At 41.1% G+C, this 20,731-nt stretch overlaps 1 protein-coding gene across 1 annotated transcript in view; it reads right to left on the reverse strand.

Moving 5' to 3' along the window:
* Positions 1-20,731, reverse strand: part of ITGA9 (integrin subunit alpha 9) — a 244,396-nt gene that overhangs the window by 182,362 nt on the left and 41,303 nt on the right. Inside the window, exons 14-15 of the mRNA XM_042044551.1 lie at positions 17,582-17,736; positions 12,115-12,275 (exon numbers count right to left, since the gene is read on the reverse strand). Coding sequence (XP_041900485.1) covers positions 12,115-12,275; positions 17,582-17,736 — 316 coding nt within the window. The remainder of the gene's footprint in view (positions 1-12,114; positions 12,276-17,581; positions 17,737-20,731) is intronic.

Genomic DNA, 20,731 nt, shown 5'->3' on the forward strand with positions numbered 1-20,731 from the left:
TTCAGGAAAGGCTTTGAAAATGCTTTCTCAAGTGAGTAGGGTCCCCAGGCAAGATCCTCATCCCTTACTGAAGCCTGCATTAGTTTTTGCCATTGATTGCTACTGCCAGGGCTGGGTTGCAGGTTTTATGTTGTCACAGAACTGACTGCAGATCAGGCTCTCAAACCTGGCTGTTACTCCAGGGCTCAGCTTCTCTAAGTCAACTTATGATTTTTGCTGCTGCAATTTGAGAGCAAACAGGGGCAGCTTTCATGGAAACAATCACACGGGCACCACAAGAAAATGGAAACCACTTTCTCCAGCTGCCTTTCTGCAATTAGACACTGGATGGGTTGGTGCCCACTGACATGTCCAAGTCACAGGGAGTTTGTGGGCTGTCAACTACAGTTAGAGGGCTCAAGCCTTCCCTTCACAGTAAATTGCAGAGCTCATGGAGGGGGGCAAACCAGCAGCCTTTCCTGGGCAAGCTGCTTCTGTCATGAGGGGTCATGCACCCCAAATGGGAATTTAACTTACTCTCTTCCGCAGGGGTAATATTTTCTCATTAAAAAATTGGGTTTGTTACTGTATTAATTTGTCAGAGTTTATCCTTTACTAGGGCACATAGCAATGGTTTCTCCTGGTGGCATATACCTGACAGAATGATTTCAAAACACTCAGTGATCCACTTAATGATTTAAAAGTAGTTAATAGCTATTACAGTTGCATGTAAACACTCAGTTCTTCAGTTTTCTCTGAAAAAAATCTTTATGAGTAAACAATAAAAAAAAAGGGTTCCTCTTTACAATTTTTCACTTTGAACTTTGTACCTAGAAGACATTGCAGAACTCACAGAGCAAAAATCAAAGCTTCCAGGTCATTCCACCCCAAATCTGCTGCTGCTTCTGCACTTGCAGGAACACTTGGCACATTTTTTTACATAAAGACTGAAAACCTCAACACTTCCTAAAAACATTCAGGGTATCTTCCTGTTAAGGAGTACATCTAGTGCAGGTAGCTCAGTTGTGTCCTGGGTGGGGGGAAATGGCTGAAGTCCCAGCCAAGAGGCCATGAACTGGCAGCGGCCCTTTGTTAGGACCCTTTGCCTAACAAAGGGCACAGGGACTGCCGTGCTGGCCATGGAGGGGCATATGTAGAACCCAACGAACAACAGCAAGGCCTCAGACCAAATATCACTATTCTCAGACCAAATATCACTATTGCACCAAAAGGCAAGCATAAGGGGTGTGAAAAGCACATGACAAACTGGTATACAGACTGTAATGGTACAAAACCCCAGCAATTCCTTTGTTCAGGGTCCCCCCCTCCCTCCTGCCCGAGGCACCCAGCTTGAGCTGTTATCATGTTGCACCATGATTAAATTACCTAAAGAACCAGACGTCTGAGACTCAGCTATGGGAAACCTTCCTTCGAGACCGCGAGGGAAACCTGTCTGATTGCTTGAGAGTGGTGTGTGTGGGGAGTCAAGCAGGGCCACCCCACTGTGAAGGGGCTTTGGTTGCAGCAGCAGCAAAAGTCTGGAGCGGTGGGAATGTAACTGCCAGTGGCTCCTAGATGGTCAGAGAGGAAACTTTCCTTAACATTACAAAGTTTCTGGCTTTTTGATTTTGGCATCCTTTCCAGCTCATTGAGTAAGAGCACACAAGCCAGATTTGCATGCCAAGTGATAGAGCTTAGTCTCTCACAAGAAAGGAATTTTAAAGCCTTTTCATCAGATCATTGTCCCTGTACACTTTGTCTTTACTAAACCTGCTTTTTATGGCTAATGGTACATTTCACTTGCTACTATCTAGATCCTAGCAGGTCAAAAACACATAAAAGAAGGTATAAATTTAAGACAACCTGTTTAAACTTACACTCTTTGTTAGTTGTTTCTATTTTTACTCTCTTTTCTTCTCACTAAAGTTATTAATGTCTGCTCCCTTTTAGTCAATCTTGCCAAATGAGCAGCTCTAAGTCTGCTAATAGGATGAAAGTTACCAAGTGACAAGTTTAACCAGTTGTATTTTCAACTACTCTGTCATCTAAGGAGGAAGTGTAAATTTACTTTACTCTCACATTAGATTCCCTTAGACTTACCACTAACTTCTCACACTTCAGTCTAGAATTTAACACCAGATCTGGGCCTTCTCCCAGGCCAGGGGAAAAAAAAAAAAAAAAAAAAAAAAAAAGGCAATATAAATTATTAAAGGATTCTCTCCTTTTTTGTTGTATTTTGTTGTTACAGTCAGACTATCACCCAATCCTACCTTTATGGTATTAAGCACAGTCAGATAATACAGAGTAAAACATATTCAGGGCCTTAAAGCCCACTCATAAATGGAGATTAAAAATAACTAGAACAACAAGATGGAAATAAACCAACTTGCATAAACAGCATGCAAAAAACATTCATTATTAAGTATTTTTCAGTTTTTCACAAAGGAGATAAATGTTCACAAATACTTTCAAGGAAGACTTTTTTACAAGAAACTTCCCGTGCTACATATGAGAAACAACAAACACCAACATATGCAACTTAGGCAGAAAATGTGGTCAATTACTTTACAATAAAGACAGACTAGAAGATCCTCTGGTGAAATTTTCTTTGCAACTCTGAAGTTGCTACATGATGTTCTTAGTGGAATTTGAACAGAGAAATCTCTCTCATGCAGGAACACTGAGCTTTTGCTTAAGAACCAATTGGTTAAATATGTTCTACACAGCTTTTACAATAACTCCTTCTGAAGATTTTCCTTTTGAAGCTGTGGAATTCATATGCAGCAATACAAATGTTAACAGAAGGTGAAAACCAATGGCATATTACACTGAGCCTGTCAGAGGATACCAGTGGATGAAATAAACCCTCAAATCAAGATTGCATGTATTCCTAAAATTTGGCTTTAAGGATAGCTTTGAATTCCTAAAATTCACTGCTTTGAGGATAGCTTTCATAAGTATGCTTTTTTTAAATATGACAATTTTTTTCCAAGCAAAAGTGAACACTGAAAGCAAGCAGAGTGGTCACTTGGTGACATAAACATTTGATGGGAGAAAAGGCCATTGCAAAATCATAATCTAATTTGCCTAATGCATCCAATCTATAAGAACATCTAGTACAAAGTCAGGAAACAAGCTTAAGCATATGCCATCAGGTCAAAGATATTGTGGGCAAGGGGAAAATAATTTGAATTCCTGGATAAATATCCATTTCAAATCTCTGGAGAACAGCTAATGGAGGATACTACAAAATACTAAACATTCCCTGAAGTAACTAGGATTCCAGGAGAGGTCACAGAGCTCTATAAGATGAATCGACAAATAAAAATATGCAACAAACTGGAAGTCTATGACCAGGGATTTAACTTCCGATCACCAGCACAACCATACCAACTGTAACTACCCTGTTGCTTATGTAAGTGCTGGTGGGTATGTGCAGATGAAGATAACATGACAGAGTATGTACCTTTCCTCAATTTCTGGACCTTAGGAGCTCAAGATTAATTCAGTTCCACACCTGAAGTTATGTAGTGAGTATCTCCTTATGAGAGAAAGGGAGAAAAGGCATTTCGTGCCAAAGAAGCTCTATGCTGCAACCTATTATTCCCACATTTCTTCAAACATATTGGCAGGCACTTTTGCTATGAACTAGGGCACTGGATTAGCATTATGTGTTGCCACCCAAACTAAATGCAGCACATGTAAGAGTTTCCCAGGAGACTCTGTTCTGACTAAGAGGAGGCTATAGGTTTGGAACACACCCAGCAGCCACAGCCAGCAAAAGTAATTGTTTTCTCTTTAGCCTAGAGAGTTTTCTATTGGAATTTGCTTTCAGTGAAGTGCCCTGGTCATTCCTTCCTAAGGGTAGCAAAGTGAAAGGGTAATAATTTCAGGCACTCCCCAGTTTGGACAGGATAAGGTGACTGTGTGCACGTGTGTGTTTGAGATTAGCGCACATTCTGATATTCCTCCATGTGTTCTAAACAGGAAAACCACTAAGACAAAAAAGCTCTTCTCTACTGCAGTTTTCTGCAGCAATGCTCTAGCATTAAGTGTATTCCTCTTAAATGTAAATTTATCCCAAAGAAGCAGTAATAAACTTTCACAGCAAAATTTGCCATCATGTATTTAGTTTATATAACTCTACAAAAAACATGTTAGAAAGTTTCAGAAACGGTAGTGTTGCCTTCTCTGCTGCTTCTTTCCACCTGAGAAAAAAAACTCTTTGGTTAACCAGGAGTGCCAGAGAAAGCAAAAATATTCCTATCTATCATTACTTTCCTTATTTGTTTCCTAGTACAAAGCTAGCTTTATCTCTGATTGGCCATTAAGTTTCTAAAGTGCCATCACTGGGAAATGCAATTACTTCTTTCAGATAAAAGTCCCACGGACTGCCTCTCAAAACAGTGGACTCTGGTATCAAAGAATCATGGAAAGGTTTGGGATGGAAGGGACCTTAAAGATCATCTAATTCCAGCCCCACATACCCCACAGGCAGGAACACCTTTCACTAGACCAGATTGCTCAGGGGCCCATCCAGCCTGGCCTTAAACATTTCCAGGGACAGGGCATCCACAACTTCTCTGGCCAACCTGTTCTAGTGCATCACCACTCTGAATAAAGATCTTCCTAACCTCTAATCTAAACCTTCTATCTATTAGTTTAAAAAAAGTCACTCCCTCTTTTTTATAAGCCCCCTTCAAGTCCTGGAAGGCTGCAATGAGGTCTCCCCAGAGCCATCTCTTCTCCAGGCTGAACAACCCCAAACCTTTCAGCCTGTCTTTGTAAAAGAGGTGCTCCAGCCCTTTGATCAACCTCTTCCCTGAAAGTGCCATGCTCTGTCCAGGTCTAAATCTGCCTCTCCTGAGTCTCCAAAAGCTTTTATCTGCAAATGAAATCTCTTTTTGAGAAACTACAGTATCAGACAGAAATACATCAGTGGGCAGATGGCAAAGCCAGGCATATGCCTGCAACTGAATATCTAAAAGCAGCACTGAAGTGTCATGCTTCATTAAGTCTGCATGCAGTAAAAGTAATTCTCAACTCTACCAAAACTTGAGAAATATGCTTTTTTGAGATACTCTACTTGAAAAATAAATCATATTTCTTTGCCATTACAGAACACATTACAGGGAGGAGTTCATCAAAGGGCTCAAGATTAAAGATTTGCATCCTTTTAGGGTTTAGGAGGGTACACTACAGTTTAAAAAAGGGAGGCAAAGTAGAATTTAATCAGCTACTGTGCTGTAAGTCTACTAACTGAGCCTCATTAAAAATGCCATTTATTTCATTTGGGGGCTACAAAATCTCTACTTGGATTCTTAAATATGATTAGCCAGGCACTTTGACAGCTACTTCACCACAGCAACCAAGTTTCTGCCTGGGCCATAAACAACGTCTTTGGCTTTTTCATACATAATGTCAAAAGTCAAAGAGCAACAGTGAACTTCAATAAAATCCATTACCTTGTTAAGACTTTAAATGGGATTTTTTTTTTTGTAGATTTTATGATGGATAAGCTCTGTACAGAGCAGAAAAAATTCGAAGACACTCTTCAACTATTAAGAAGGAGACAGTCGCTCACCCAATTGTATCACCTAACAATGTGAGAAGAGGGAAAAAAATAAGTAATTTCTTTAAAAACCTGTGAGGATGGGCAGAGGAGGACTTCTGGGCAAAACCACTGCCTTCAGCTCACAGCTGAAAACCTCATAGTGGCCTCAGGACACAAGCACCTCTGGGCTACCACACAGCTCTCTAGCTACACTGTCCAGTAAAAAGCTCCCAATCAGTTAACAGTACAGTATCTGATACAACTTGCTCTCCCACTTAGCTGCACTACCAGCCCTTACAGACCTCACAGCACTTAACTACTTGTAGCATGGGTCCCCCCCTGAAAGGAGGCATATTTGGCAGCTTGATTTTGGTCATATTGTGCAGGACAGTTTTGAACTGGACTATAAGATGACCCCTGAAAGATAATCTTCCTTGTTCTTGGTGAACCTTACAAAAGTCTTTGAAAAAGCCAAAGATAACTCCATGGTCATCAACAGTATTTAAATCTTGATATAGCTAATGGTCAGCTCAGAGATGTCACTGACTCCTAATCCTGCTTCTGGTACGTCTAAACCCCTTTACTTAAGGGGTGATGAAAAGAGTTATGCAGCTGACCACTGTTCTTCCCTTGCCCATATGAGCTGTGCAGGAAAAAATGCAGCTTCTCTTCTCCCTGGCTTATTTTTCAAGGTGAGACATCAGCTCTACTCAGTGCCAGACAGAATTTATCCAAAAAGATATGATATGATTGATTACAGAAAAAGGCAACAGAAAACACTACTTACTTATTTTTATTTGTATTTATTTATTAAAACACATTTATTTTGCTCTGCCGGAGGGAAGGCAGTCTGTCCTAATAGATTATGAGTGGACTTTGCACTGTTTTGGAAAACAGAACTGTTCTGGAAAGCATGCTTCTTGTAAATAAACCCCTGTCTGTGCTTCATGATCACCCCACCTATCCCACAGCCTTTTAAGGCTGCACACATGTTATGACTGCATCTGGCTGGACCTAACAGTTTCTCCAGTTGGCTCCACAAAAGGGTAAAATAAAGTTATGTAAAATAAGGAAAGGAACAAACCCAAAGACATCAACTCTGCTCTTGGTCTTAGCACTGAATCTCACTGCAGTCATCATTCCTGGTAAAACTACACAGCAGCTTTAGTCTTGCAGTGCTGATAAACTTTCTACTACAGGCTGGAACAGCTCAGCATTCCGTTTGCCTGCCAAGTGGTCCAAACCCTGTGAAATTCTAGATAATTATGAACAAGTTTTCATAGCTGTTGCTGCTGGGAGAGCAGTCTCTGCTTAAAGTGTTATCTCTATCCTGTAATACTACCAGCCAAACCTTTACATAGAGATATTAATTCACAGGCAGACAACTCTCAGAAGAAAGCATCTCATCAAGGTGACACCATCTCTACATCTCATGTGACTGACATCAAATGCTTTGCTACCCAATCTCTAGAAAAAAGCTAGAGTATTATGAATCAAAAAGAAAATACTTCAATACATGCAACCCCCTCAGATGAGATCAAACAGTTATAGAGGGAGAAACAAACATGACCACAGACCTTGACTGAAATAGGTGAGCACTAGAGACCAAGTTTGTGTGAGATCAGCAGCCCACAGTATCTTTAAAAGCAATGGTGATGCATGGCAGACAAAGAACAGAGACATACCTATAAAAATGCAAAGTTTTGGCTATAGAACTCAGCAACAAATAAAGCACAATTGTGCAATTTCTGTTGAAAAGTCAGTGTTTTTTTCTAAACCTGTCTGTACAAACACTAGCTCCTCACTTACACACCCTTATGCAAAGCCTGTTACTTCTCAGCCCCATCTTTCCCATAAGCATTTTTCCCATAAGCACTTTCTGGATCCATTAAGAATTAATATTATGACTTACATGAAACTGCTTAAAAGAACCATAGCCTCACCAAGAAAAAAATCTCTGGAAAATATAAATGCTGTTTAACCATGTGTCAGCACTGCTGATGGTGTTTGCAGCTATCAGAACATCCACTCTGCACACAGACAACAGTGACTGGTAGCAACAGGCAGCTCAGCTGGCTGGCCTACAGTGGGGTAAGAAGCCAGACGGTGCTTCTTTAATAAATGAAGGAATTCTTCAAAGGCCTTTCAACATGATTACCATTACACCTTTGTGGTAAATCAAGGAAGATGTGTTTTGATCCTGCATAAATCTGCAGGCACAATGTGTTTTGGTGTCTCTATAACATTCTCATCCTGTACACTGATAAATGTATTCTAAATATTAGGAGAGCCTGCATAACCAGGAAACAACCAGGGCAGTTAGCAGAAAAGGGAAACAATTTTTCCTCAGAGTCACTGCCTTGATCACAGCACCTCTTAAGCCCATTGCCCCACTCTTCTGAGCACCATCAAATGAGTGCAGTTTCCATGAAAAAATTCTACATTTCAGCTTCAGGCTCAGACGTTAAGGAGACATTTCTAAAGCCTCAAAACCCATTTGTTTTCTTAGTCTTTCCTAATTCTATACCCTTCTGCAAACTCTGCTTCTTTTCCTCTTAGTACCGCATTCTATTTTCCCAATATTCCTTATACAAAAAAAACCCAAATCCTTTTACAAAAGAAAGCAAAAAAAGCTAATCAGATTTAATCAGATTTAAACTTTGATTCCTTGTACTCCAGCAAAACTGACTGACAGTTGTCACACAAGGTACTCATCTGCTCTTAATAGGTTTTTCACCATTGAAGGAGAGAAGATCTTTAATGGCAGCACCATCATCCCCAGAGGGCTGGAAGAAGAAGAGTGGTCCAGCAGTGAAGCACCTCCTGAGAGACACAAGGGATCAGCTACGCATTCACATGAGAAAGCCAGGGGTGTTCCTGAACTTCTCAGCTAACAGCCATTTTCTACTGAATGTATCAGTCAAACCTTCAAAAGTTGTTTCAATTAAAACAATACAGCTTTTGGAGATGACACGTGAGGCTCTGTCAGTATTGGGTTTACTACCTATGTATACTAAAGAAAGTTTCTTAACTAATAATCATCAAAAAGGTTCCAGTGAAAATAGGCAATTTTAAAACAAAGTATAGAAGAGTCATAAAACTATATCACTCCTTTACAACTGTATGCCCACTACAAAACCAAAAGCAACGTGTTTTGAAGTCCCAAAGTGTTTCCATTTCATTCTCTGTTCTCAACCAGAAAACCATGTTTTCTCATCAACTACCACAATTCTAGCAACTTGAGCTGTAATTTGATAGCCTGCCCTGTACAAGATGAAGCTCCCAGCTACACGTGTCCTATAAACCTTCTGAGATCCACTTAGTCGCACCGGTAAGAGGAAATACAGACTTTAATAGTCAAATTCAGTAGCAACAATAAGAAAAGTAGCTACTGTCCTGAAAGGGAATCACAAATAGGAAATGAGTCATGCTCAAAACATGGACACTTATCAATTGCAAAACAACTAAATGCTAGTTTATTTGCAGACTGCAACTCTTTTAGTGCTCAGTTTTGCTGGGGTTTCTTGAGCTCAAATCTATTAAAAATTGCAGGCAGCTTGTAGAGATCTATTTTTTCAATGGTTTTTCATAGTCCTTCCATTTTGTGCCTCCAGCACACTAGAATTACATGTTGATAAGACAGTATCATCCAGCAAAGCCTGGAACAGGCTTTCATTTAACTAACTTAACCCACAAAGTTCTGCCATGTTCCCTTTGGACTGGAGACCCTGTGTACCTAGCAGAGTTTCTCAAGTTAGCACATGAGGTCACACACAAGTCCAAACAGTTTCTCTATCCTTCATTATGTGGCAGTCCAGAATTGACATCCTTATGCCACAAAAACCCCTTTGTGACCAGTGACACAAATAAAGAATAATAAAGAGAATGCATACAAACAACTCAATTTGCCATGCAGGAGAATTCATCAGACATTCAGTAAATAAAAGGAAAAAGGGAAGCATAACTGAAATATTTGTATATTTTAAGCCCACATATTTTTATCACCCATTCCATCACAAATATATGCAATTAAGGAGAACTCCGGTTGGAGTTTGTGGAGGGTTTTTTTGTTTGTTTGCTTTTCAGGGGGTTTGTTTTACTAGCTGTTACTTAAGGATAGCAGTGATCATGACCCCATTTCCACTCCTTCAGAGGAAGGGCTCTCCTTGATATTTCTAATGTCATGTAGTCTTGTGGATCATACCATCTTTTCCTGAAGAGTACAGGGATTATCTTCCTCCACTACTTGCATTCACCCTTACAAGATTACCTGCTTTTCTTCCAACAGTGAAAAATGGCTGCTTATATCACATGGAAAACTAGTAGTCTTGTTTGTTAACCAGCTGTTTTGCTTTAAGTTGTTGGTATTTTCAAACATGTTTAAATGTTTCTCTTGCCTATAAAAATCCAATTTCCCAGGAATTTTCCAGAAGAACAGTTTTTACCTTTGCATTCCCAAAATTAGCTAGAAATGTCACAATAATTTAAAGAGTTTCTTGGGCACATATAGCTCTTCAATGAATTCTGTGTAGTATCCAAAAACTACAGGAGCTGGTGTGAAAGAAATCATTACTTGGTTAAGATAGGCACGTGGCTCCTTTTGATCCAAACTCAATAAATTGAAGTCTAACCAGATGTGGCCATTGGAGAAAAACCAGGATTAGTAAATTCAGCGATGCATTTTCTAAGTAAAGTTTATCTTATAGGCTTACATTTTCTTTAACAAGCTTTTCCACAGCAGAAAGCAATGGTTCTCCCAGAAACAAAAAATGTGGAAGGTATATAGTCTCTTCAGAGAGATCCACACAATTTAACAGGATAGCATTTACTCCTTGGTGCCCTTATTTATTTTATTTTCTCTCAACGGCCATGCACAAAATGTTGATAGAGTCAAAGGATTAATTTTATCTACCCTTCTCACAGTTTTTAAGTACAAAAAGGCTTCCTGGAAAAGTTTATACACTTAGAAAAATCTGGATGTGCTGTATTCTCAAAACAAGACAGTGCCAAGTGATATCCATCAAATTTAGGTCACACTCATCTATGGGAATAAGTCCTTCAAGTAAGGACTGGTGATAATGATCAGTGTTTGTAAGACATATGTGCTTTAAAAGATAAATGTCCTTCCCACGCAATTTTAAAATCCATTCTATAAATTTTTAGCATAGAATAAAATTGTTGTGCTTACTCTGAAAACAATGTCAGCTGGGTGACATTTCTTCAATGCCTACCAAATGAGGATAACTACAGTCCTAGCAAGCTCTAGATGAAGAGTTTGCCACAGGAAAAACAGACGCTTTCTGTGGTGGTGCAATGTTTTATTGTGTTTTTGTATGTTCTTTGTACCCCAATGGCTCATCCCTACCTTCCCCACTCCTACTCCCAGCTGGTTTGCCCCAGATTCAAGCCGCTCCCCCGGTGCTCCCAAATACGGTTATCCCCTCCCCTTGTTCTGGCACCTTCCCTATCAATCGCCCAAACCCCTTCCGAAGTTCTGGATTGTTCTGTGTCTGTCACCCAAACCCTCCCTAATTACCCTTATAGGGTCCCCATCAATCCCCTGAGACCCTGCCCGCTCAGATACCTCCCCCCTAGGAAATCCCCTAAAACCCCCCCCCCCCCCCCCCCCATTGGGGCATGTGACCCCTCTCCCTCCACCCACCAAGACCATTGGACCAGGTGTAGGTCCTCCCCTCTTGTGCCCCTCCCTCCTAATCCTCCTGGTCGAGTTACTCCCCCTGTTCAACCCCCCCTTTATAAGGTATGGTCACCTGGCAATTGTTGCTTGTTCACCGTGGATCCCCTTCAAGGAATCTTGGATTGTATCCAGTGGCAAGCCTCCCTGCTACTTTTTATCTTTCACTTCCTCCAGGGCTGCTGGCTGCTACAGCGTCTGGAGCCTTCGCTCCCGAGGGTAGAGCTGAGGCTTCAGAGGAGCAGCTTTAAAGCTCCGTGCCTCCGGCTGCTCCCCACTCCTGCCGCACACCGCTGGAGCTAGCCTATGCTGTGGTCAGTAGCGGTCACTGCGACACCTTTCTATGTCTCAGTCTGGAAAGCAGTCTCTGTATCCCTAGGACCATGACACATGTGAAATTTAGTTATCCCACTGCTGCTTTCAAGCCCAAAAGAAATCCACAGGGCTCTTCAAATCCAAGAGCCCAATTACTTCATTGTAGGGCCCATGTTATCCTGCCATTCCCACACAGATTTTATCACCAGTCCTTTGTGCAGTCAGACCTTAAACAAAACAAAACACTAAAGCTGCTGTTCCTACCAAAATGAGATGTTGTCTCCTTGGGAATAATAACTGTAGCAACAAACCAAGGCAAAAGGAAACAGAGAGAGAGAAGGAAAGAGAGAGAATCTGCCTGATCAAACATAAATAAAATGTATTTTCCTGGCACCAGGTCTTGAAGGTGCTCAGACTGACAAATCACGCCAAGCAAGAACTTCTGAGCTTCTACCTATCAGGAAATCAAACATCTGAAACCTAAGCAGCACAACTTTGATTGGTTGAATAATTTTTTTAAAAGAGTGAAATGCAGTAAGGCCAAAGTAAGGAAGGACAGGAATGAACTGACCTTGACATATGCTAGGTAATGTTCGCACTTTTCCTGCATGTACAACAGTTGTAACTTTTCTGTGATCTGCCCTGCTGTCTCTCCAGAAGTCACAAAATAAACCCTGGGTTGCTGGCTCTTTTCCTTCTTTGCCACATCAGCGGTCAAGTTATAATTCAAACCTGTTTTAAAAAGGAAAAAGAAGAAGAAAACAAAGGATGTCAGTGAACAATAGTTATTTTCCAGCCACCTATCAATGGATCCTGTTGCCTCCAGGGCATCTGTGCTTGAAGAAAGGTCAACCCCTGAGGGCATTCAATCAATCACTAACATACTGCCACGTTTAGCGTCACTATTATTCCCAGCCCATCCTTTCCTGTAGGAAATGTTGTGTAATACATCTAGATACATACACTTAACAGCAAAAAAAAAGAGATACACAAAAAAACCCTACAAAAAATCCAGAAGATACTTAAACTGTGTTCCTAACAGAAAAATCAAAAAACCAATAGAAACAACAGCAGCAACCTCAAACTCTGTTTTCCTTCTAAACAGCAAATGTCAACCAGGATGTGGCACTTCCTGACAATTGTTTTCTTTGATTTGCAGTCATTTTAGCATTCATACCTTAACGATAGTCTACTTCCTCCCACACAGCTTTGTTGCTTCCAAAAAGCAACCCATGGCAGCAGGGGTTGGGGAGATAACTGGCCAAACTTATCACTGCTGGTAGTGTAAGTTCTTCCTGCTCACTCCAGTAGGAGATTGGAAGGCAAATTTTCACTAGCAAATTAACTCTTCCAAGTAATGCCTTCAAATATTTGTCCAGCAGCTTTAAGTGAGTTTTCTCTCTTTCTACTGAGGATCTACCCACCCAACATCACACAATGAAAATAAAACTCTGGTATGAATTTGATGAGCTCAGAAGAAAGGCTCAATTCTTCTAATGACTATTCATTTTCCATAACTAAAGTTATATGCCCAAAAGCTTTGATAATAGCTCCCTCTGGGAAATTTTTGCTCATATCTTCAAGACGGCCGCTACCCAGCGGACCGGGTAAACTATTCCAGCCAGTAAGAGATGCACCAAGTAAATAGCAGCAGACACTTTATAATGGATTTTCATCCTAAATAGCATATATATACTTATGATGCAAGAATCATCCCATAGGGCTGAAGGCACGCCTGAAGCTGGGAGGAGTGAGAAGAGATTAAGATCAGGCCGTGGCATCCCACAAGCTAAAAGACGGGAATCACAGCTGGTGTGCTAATGTATGGGTTGCACACTCTGAACCACTCAGAACGTCCCTTTCTCACCCATTCAGATAATGACACAGCACACAAACAGCAGGAGGCAAAATGCTCATCAGGAATAAGCACATCTGTAAGTGCTTGCTAAGCTACTAGCTATAGTAATGATTTGCAGGGGGGTGAGAGGCACCACATGGAAAAAATGAAGAACTGACTAAATAATAACAAAAAGCATTGGAAAAGGAATGTGTTTCTTTGCTGTCTCTGCCAGTAATTACAAGGAGAAAATGATTCATAAACTTTGCTTGCAAAGAAAATTCTTAAGTAATGAAAGCATTAAAATAAAGTGTTAGCAAATGAGAACATATAGGACATTCCCTCCATCCTCTTTCAAAAAGCTTTTTTTTTCCCAGTACTTGTTTCAAATCCACTCTCATAGTGTTGTCCCTGGGTCTAAGTAGTGAGCCATCCATGTGGCTCAGTACACTGAACAACACATCCCTACAGCACGTCTGCTTCTGAGGCATTCTGACTCATGCCTGCCTCCAAAAAGACTGGGAAAATGAGGGACAGAAATAATACCCCTGCACCAAAATATAGCTGCATACAGGTAAGATGAGAGTCTACTTCTGAAAAGTGTTGGATTAGGTATGTTTCTTCAGTCCTAGGAACATGTTTAAACAGCGAAAATTATTCACTATTATCCTACACTAAATCTTGCCAGTCTTTCAGGCAACAGTATTAGGGACATGAGGACTACTCTAGAAATGGATCAACACACAAGCAATGTACATCTGAAATGAAGAGTACGGGAGAAAGTTTGGAGCAATTTCTATCATATCTTCTTAACTCTAGTCAAAAGACCAAAACCCTTCATTTTCAGAGCCACTAAAATTCACCTAATTCTCACACTGGTACTATTACTATTGTTGTTATTATTGTAGCGGAAATTATCTAGACTGTTGTCAGAGACTGAAATAGTTCCTGCCTCAAACATTGCTATAAAGTTTTACTCATTATAGCAAAACTGTATAAAGGAGCCATTGAAGCCCATGCCTCCCTAAAGAGGCTTTTTGGGGGGACCAACACCACCAAGAAGACCAGCTGGGGAGGATCAATGGAACATTGCTGGGATCCACAGATGGTGATATTTCTTTATTCTCTCTCTGTCACGCTCTTTCTGCCCCCCCCCCAACCCCCACCTATTTTCTATTTCTTTCTTTCTTTCCCTCTCTCTTATTTACTATGAAATAAAACCCATACTATTGTCACTGGCATATGGTCTCGTTTGCACCTTAATTCGGGCAGAGGCATTTCTAATAACTTCAACAACTGGATCTTGACAACTGTGGACACTAGTTTACTTCCATTTTCATTCAGGGATGAATGCAGAAGCAGCACTTGATGCACAGAGATGCCAGCAGCCTCTTTCTTGTCACGGTCACCCAGAAGTACACAGGCTGAAACCTTTTCATCCATTATAGGAAAGGCCTTTCTCTAATCTCTGCCTTTCCTGGAGATAAAAAGACTCCAGGGGAGACAAAGCAATGACCCCTCAAGTGAGGGAGGAACAGTCTAAGTGAGATTCTGACATGACAGAGTGAAAACTTAAAATGTCATGTTTCTCAAATGTCCAAAACATACTGGAGGCTGTCTCTGTCAGGAGGCATACAATTAGGTGTTCAGTTCTCCAGAAAGTACTGAGACAGAGTGCACAGCCAGACAGAGCATGGCACAAAGTGCAAAGCACGTTTCACTTGGCCATGGCTCTTTGTTCAGACAAAAACATTTCAGCAATAAATTCATACTTCTGAAAACTATAGTCTGAAAGAAACAATTTAATGGAAATTCTACTGTCATTTGCAGTATTAAGCAGTATCCGTAAACACAGATCCTCAGATAGCTGTTTCATAACCAGTGGCATTGCAACTACCACTAGAGGAAGAAGAAAAGAAAAAGGTAGTTAATGTTTACGTGCAAGTGTGAGGCAGTGCTAGATGAAGATGACTTTCCTTGCCATTCCAGTTAACAAAATAGCCACACATTCAAATAAATATTGAAGACACACATTTGCCACAGGAGCATGCTGTGTGCATGTTCAGCTTGATTTTCTGAACATTATGTAGTAGATTACCAATTTCAGCTGCCCAAAAGCAGGAGAAATGCTCAACTTTACACCAGTAAGCAATAATCTTGAGAATCCACACTGACAAGCCCTAGGGGAGTGCCACTCTAGATGAGTACTGCGTTCTTGCAGTCTGATTTAGCAAAATGCCCCCAGACATCTGAGGGTGAGACAATCCCAACACTTTCAGCCACAAAATTCCAGCGTAGCATTTTAACACTTCCATATGCCTTTCAAAGTCTGAACTGCATAACAATGCATTAACAGGGATATTCTAGGGTTTTTTTCTCCTACATTTAACCACACAGGAAAGGAATCACTACAATATTTCCCTTAATTGTTCCATCCGTTAATTGATATTCTTCAACTGCAACATAATTAAAATGGCCTGACTGCTAGATTACTAGGTGAAAGCTTATTTGAGATATTTTATTCAAATCATATCCTAAAGGGCTTTTTTTCAGTTGGATAGTTCTGGCTGTAATATTTTCAAGAAAATCACTTTGTTAGAAGCATTGTATGAAAGGACAGTGTTTGAAGGTTTATAATAACCTACTTAATAATAAAAAAGTTCCTTGTAACATGATGGATGTTAGTCATTGAAGAAGATGCATATGTGCTTTTACCATGATAAATCATGGGAAGTACAGTTTGTATGACAACAGAGGGGAATTCAACCAGCTCTTACAAGACATGAACAGGAAGATAGATCTTCTGCAAACAAGGGAAACCGATACTTAGATTGGAAAAAAGGCAGTTTACTTCTTAGCCGCAAGTCCAGAGATATGAAATTAAGGCAAAGGAAATATTTTTAATAGTACCCCAGGAACATAAGAACACCTAGATATTCAGAAAACCTATTTGTGATTTTTCAGAGAGGAATTAACCCCTCGGGAGCCCTCAGAGATGCATTTTCATAACAACAAAGTAGTGGGCAGTAAAAAAATACTTTATCAAAGCATGTATTTGTCTGCTTAGTCATCATTTACAGGGATGGAAAAGTCATCATATAGAGGAAGCAAAAATAGAAACTGAAGTCTCAGTTGCACCAATATTTCAGAATACAGAGGAATCTTAAATTTAGTAACTCCATTGTTTTGAGCTGTTCAGGTAACAGTGACAAGCTGGTTTAGTTCTCACTTCACGTGAATGCAAGAAGAAGTAGCAAGAAGCCTTTTCCTTTTCTGACTTAATTAAAAACAGAATACTGCAGCAGGCTCAGGTGAGGATACACAGATACAACTCACCCTTCTCAGCTAGCTGATCAAAACGTTTAGGGCACAGAGCAGGAGGAGGCAGTGCTTTCCCAGCTCCTCACCAGACTCACTGTCAAGACACAGCCACACTGTGAGGCTGAGGCATCTTCCCTGAACAGCATAGTGCAAGTCCTCTGCCATTCTTAAAGCATGACAAAGGTGAAATGTCATGAACAAAATTAACCCAGGCCTTAAATATTTAGAAATGCTGTATCTGTCCCATACCACTCCATAAAACAGCTAAGACTTGTAAGCATTGGGATGTAAAAGACATAAGTAGCATTTTAATAGAGCCAAGATGTAAAGGCTTGCACAATTACATGTTACACAATTGCATTCACCTGAGTGAGCTCTCTAAGTGTTTTACAGAGACTAACTAATCTGGAAGATATTCTTGCAATCAGTAAAATACTGGGCTACTTATAATCGTATTACAAAGAGGTAAACTGATGCACAGAAAAGGATCTTCTCATGTCTGTTTCAAGAGCTCCTTGCAGACTTTCAAACTCTATTAATCCAGAGCAAATCATACCTGTTTTCTGATAACATTGATAGAGGATATGGATACAGAAATGTATTATCAAGAGGTGGACAGGGAATACGAACCCAGAAGTCTGTGCTATCCTTGCAGTAAGCCCAAGGAGACATTTCACTCAGGAAGAAACTGCCTCATCAGAAGGTAAAAACATGCCCAAGAAAGTTCTCAAGCCTCCAGCTTTCTGTGATTGTATGGCCCATGCTCATGATGAAAATCCTTATTTCACAAAAAATCTCTGTTACTAACTGCAAAAAGAGACCTTGACTCTGGGTCAACGTGTTACTGTGCTCCTGTCTAAGGCTGGCACAGGTACCTTACCTATTTCTCCAGGAACATGCTTGCCACTGAAACGAAAGCATGCTGTCACATTGAGGCAGTTCACCAGCTGCAAACCATCATGGCACTGAGGAGCTGTGATATTGATAGATGTGGGCAGGAAAATGGTGATGTCCATGGTAATGACAGGCCTGGATCTGGAGAAAACAGAGAAGCAGAATTGTGTGACCATTCAGAGGGAAATTCTCAGGCAAAGGAAAAGAAAGCAAATTTGGTAAACTGCACAATTTCAAGCAGACAGGAAAAATAAGAGAGTACATTTGAATTGCAAAATAAACTAGCATTTTACCTAGGGCTACTAGCATTTAAATGAAAGTGGTAATGTCAGCTTGAAATTCAATGCTCAGACACAGACTGCAGGCAGGCAGCTGGGGAAACTGATAATATGTAATAATGATAATCATCTCCAGCAAATGTTGCATAAAGCCTTCCTGATGACTGAAGAGGATAACAAAATCAGCAGAAGAGCAAACAAGAACAACAAGTTCATGCAAATGAGACTGGCTGCAAACCATCTTGGATGAACAGGGACAGGTACGGAGAGACTGTGGGTTTCCATAGAATGGTCTATAGTCAAATTTGTGACCCGAAAGTCAAGGAGAGAGCACAGAAGTCCTCCACAGGACATGGATTCATACATAATTTTTCTGACCATATAAGAGGGACAACAGACACCACATTCATGTTTTCTGGAGGAGGAAATGTTTGGCTAATTCCCTCCTGCCAAGTGGCAAGGATTGAATACTTTTATCAGGCTGCTGAACTGTGTTTCAGGAATTACCCAGGGCACTGTGAACAAAAGCTTCCTACTCTTGCAACTCCAGCACCAGGTTATTGCTGTCACTACTCCTGTCTGACGGAGACCTCAGCCAGAATCATAGAGCAAGTTGAGCACCTTAAAGCACAGGTGTCTTGCTATGGAAACTTCCCTGTCTGACCATCCAGGAGGCACTCAGGCAGTCACACTCCCACCACCAGAGACTTTACCTGCTGGGACCAAAGCCCGTTTGCAGTGTGTGGCTCCAGTGAGCTGACAGGTGCCCCCCTTGACTCCCTACACACACCACACTCACATAGTCAGACCAGGTTTCCCATAGTTTCATAAAGCCTTTTATTCACAGTGCAGTTAACACAGAAACAGCTCAAGGTGGATCCAAGGAGGGATCCCAAAGAAAGGACCCCATGGGCTTTTATACCCTCACAGTCCAAGCATGTGAAAGTCTCTGCTCTTCCTCCTGAGTCCTCAGCTCCCGCTATGTCTCAGAGTGTCCCCAAGTGTCCTCTTGCTTTGGGCTCCCACCACCCAGGGCTCAATCTGCAGTTCACACACCAAGCTACTTGCACTGAATGCATTCCTCAACAGTTTGCTTTTTCACACAACACAGAAACCACAGCAGCTTGATTGGGAAAAGCAGCCCAGAAACTCAGGCACTCCTGAGCCATCTCCAGTGCAGGACTTGAGCCCAAAAATTATGGGTGTTATTCTTCCTGTTTTCAATTCTGTACATGTTCAAGATGAACATGTTCTTCCAAAATCAACTACAGTAGTAAAAAAAATGTGCAGCAACCAGCAGATTCAGTTCTAAGGTAATCTCAGCAGCCATGCAAGGCCAGAGCTTGTAAAACACTTCAGCACTCTCACTCCATAAGCCACTTAAATTTAGAGGTAGGGGAGAAGGAGAAGAGAGCAGGGATTGTGGTTACACCTAATTTATATGAACTGGAACAAAATTCACATCAATCTCTGATACAGCCACTCAGACTCTTTTACCACAGCCTGAAATAACAGTGCAAGTTCACATTTTGAGATGGAGGATAAAAATAAGTGCTAGCCCTAGAAATATATACGGGGGGAGGGAGGAAAAAGAGTCAGTGTCCTAGGATCATTTCACACCTTCAGACAAAACAACTCTTTTTGAATGCTTAGGGAGACATAAAAGAGTAAACGCTATAACTGATCTAGAAAAATATTTCTCCTTCAAAAAAGTATTTCTCCAACTATCATGCACGCCATGATTTTTCCTTGATGTTATGTCACTTGGTTATACACTGGGGAAGAACAACCCAATGCGTCTCTCAAAGGGCCATACACACACATGATCAACAGAATGCATCTGCCGCAAGTCAATGAAGGCTTCCACCAAAGCCATTAAATATCACTTGGCAAAACATTTGTTGGTTTTGGTTAAAGGACTTCACAAAAGTGGGAAGGGTGAGGGGATGCATAGGGGAGAAAACGTTTATCTCTTTATCCTAACAGCAAGAGGGACACTGTAGATTGGCAGTAGCAGCAATTAATCAAGCTGCTCACAAAGTTAGTCAGTAATGTACTAATGTCCTCTGAAAAGCACAAGCATAACTGAATGCATGGACAGATGTCATCATGCTGTTGTGATGTATGTGGTTTTAAACATCACAGTAAGCCTTTCAGTTTGTCTTCCCCCTTCAGTAATCAATGTCTACATCAACGACTGTAGGAAGAGATGGAATAAAGTTGAGTTACAAGCTGTAAAACCTGCCTGCAGAGGCACGTGGCAGCACAAAGGAGCTTGTCTCCACCGGACCCTGGGGGGAGGAGGTGTCACACGGCAGACCCCTACGGAGAGGAGGCTGCCAGGAGCTGACAGAAGGATGAACAGCGAGTGATCACCCCATAGAAGGACATTTAGAAAGTGTGTTGCTGATGTGGCAACACGGGATAGGTCACGTAGCAAGAATTGCCATATAAGGAAATACTGTGCCTTAGAAAAGTGTATAAAACCAGCTCGTTTCTTCGAAGAAGTGATTCGGATTCCCTGCCGGTCTGGCTCTGTACCTCAATCGCCGACAAATGTAGGTGTAGGTGAAATGTAGGTGAAAAATGCTGTTTTCTTTCTAGCAGCATCAGACACATGAGACTGCAAATTCCCATCTGGGGCATGGCACACCTTTTCACAGAAGCAACTATTAGCATTCTCTGCATGTATGATGAAGAAACAGAAAACTCTTCAAAAGACTTGACCACCTGCCATGCTGATCATCAAGAGTATTTCTTCCCTCCCTCTCCTTTTTCTTCACTGTAACTGATTCAAATGGAAACAGAGCCAAGTTTCTCCTGCCTTGAACAGGAAGCAGGCTGGCACATCTGTTCTG

Source organism: Corvus kubaryi, unplaced genomic scaffold (genome assembly GCF_017639235.1).
Source record: "Corvus kubaryi isolate FWS band 111438036 unplaced genomic scaffold, C.kubaryi_AGA036_p1.0 37398, whole genome shotgun sequence".
Classification (NCBI taxonomy): Eukaryota; Metazoa; Chordata; class Aves; order Passeriformes; family Corvidae; genus Corvus; species Corvus kubaryi.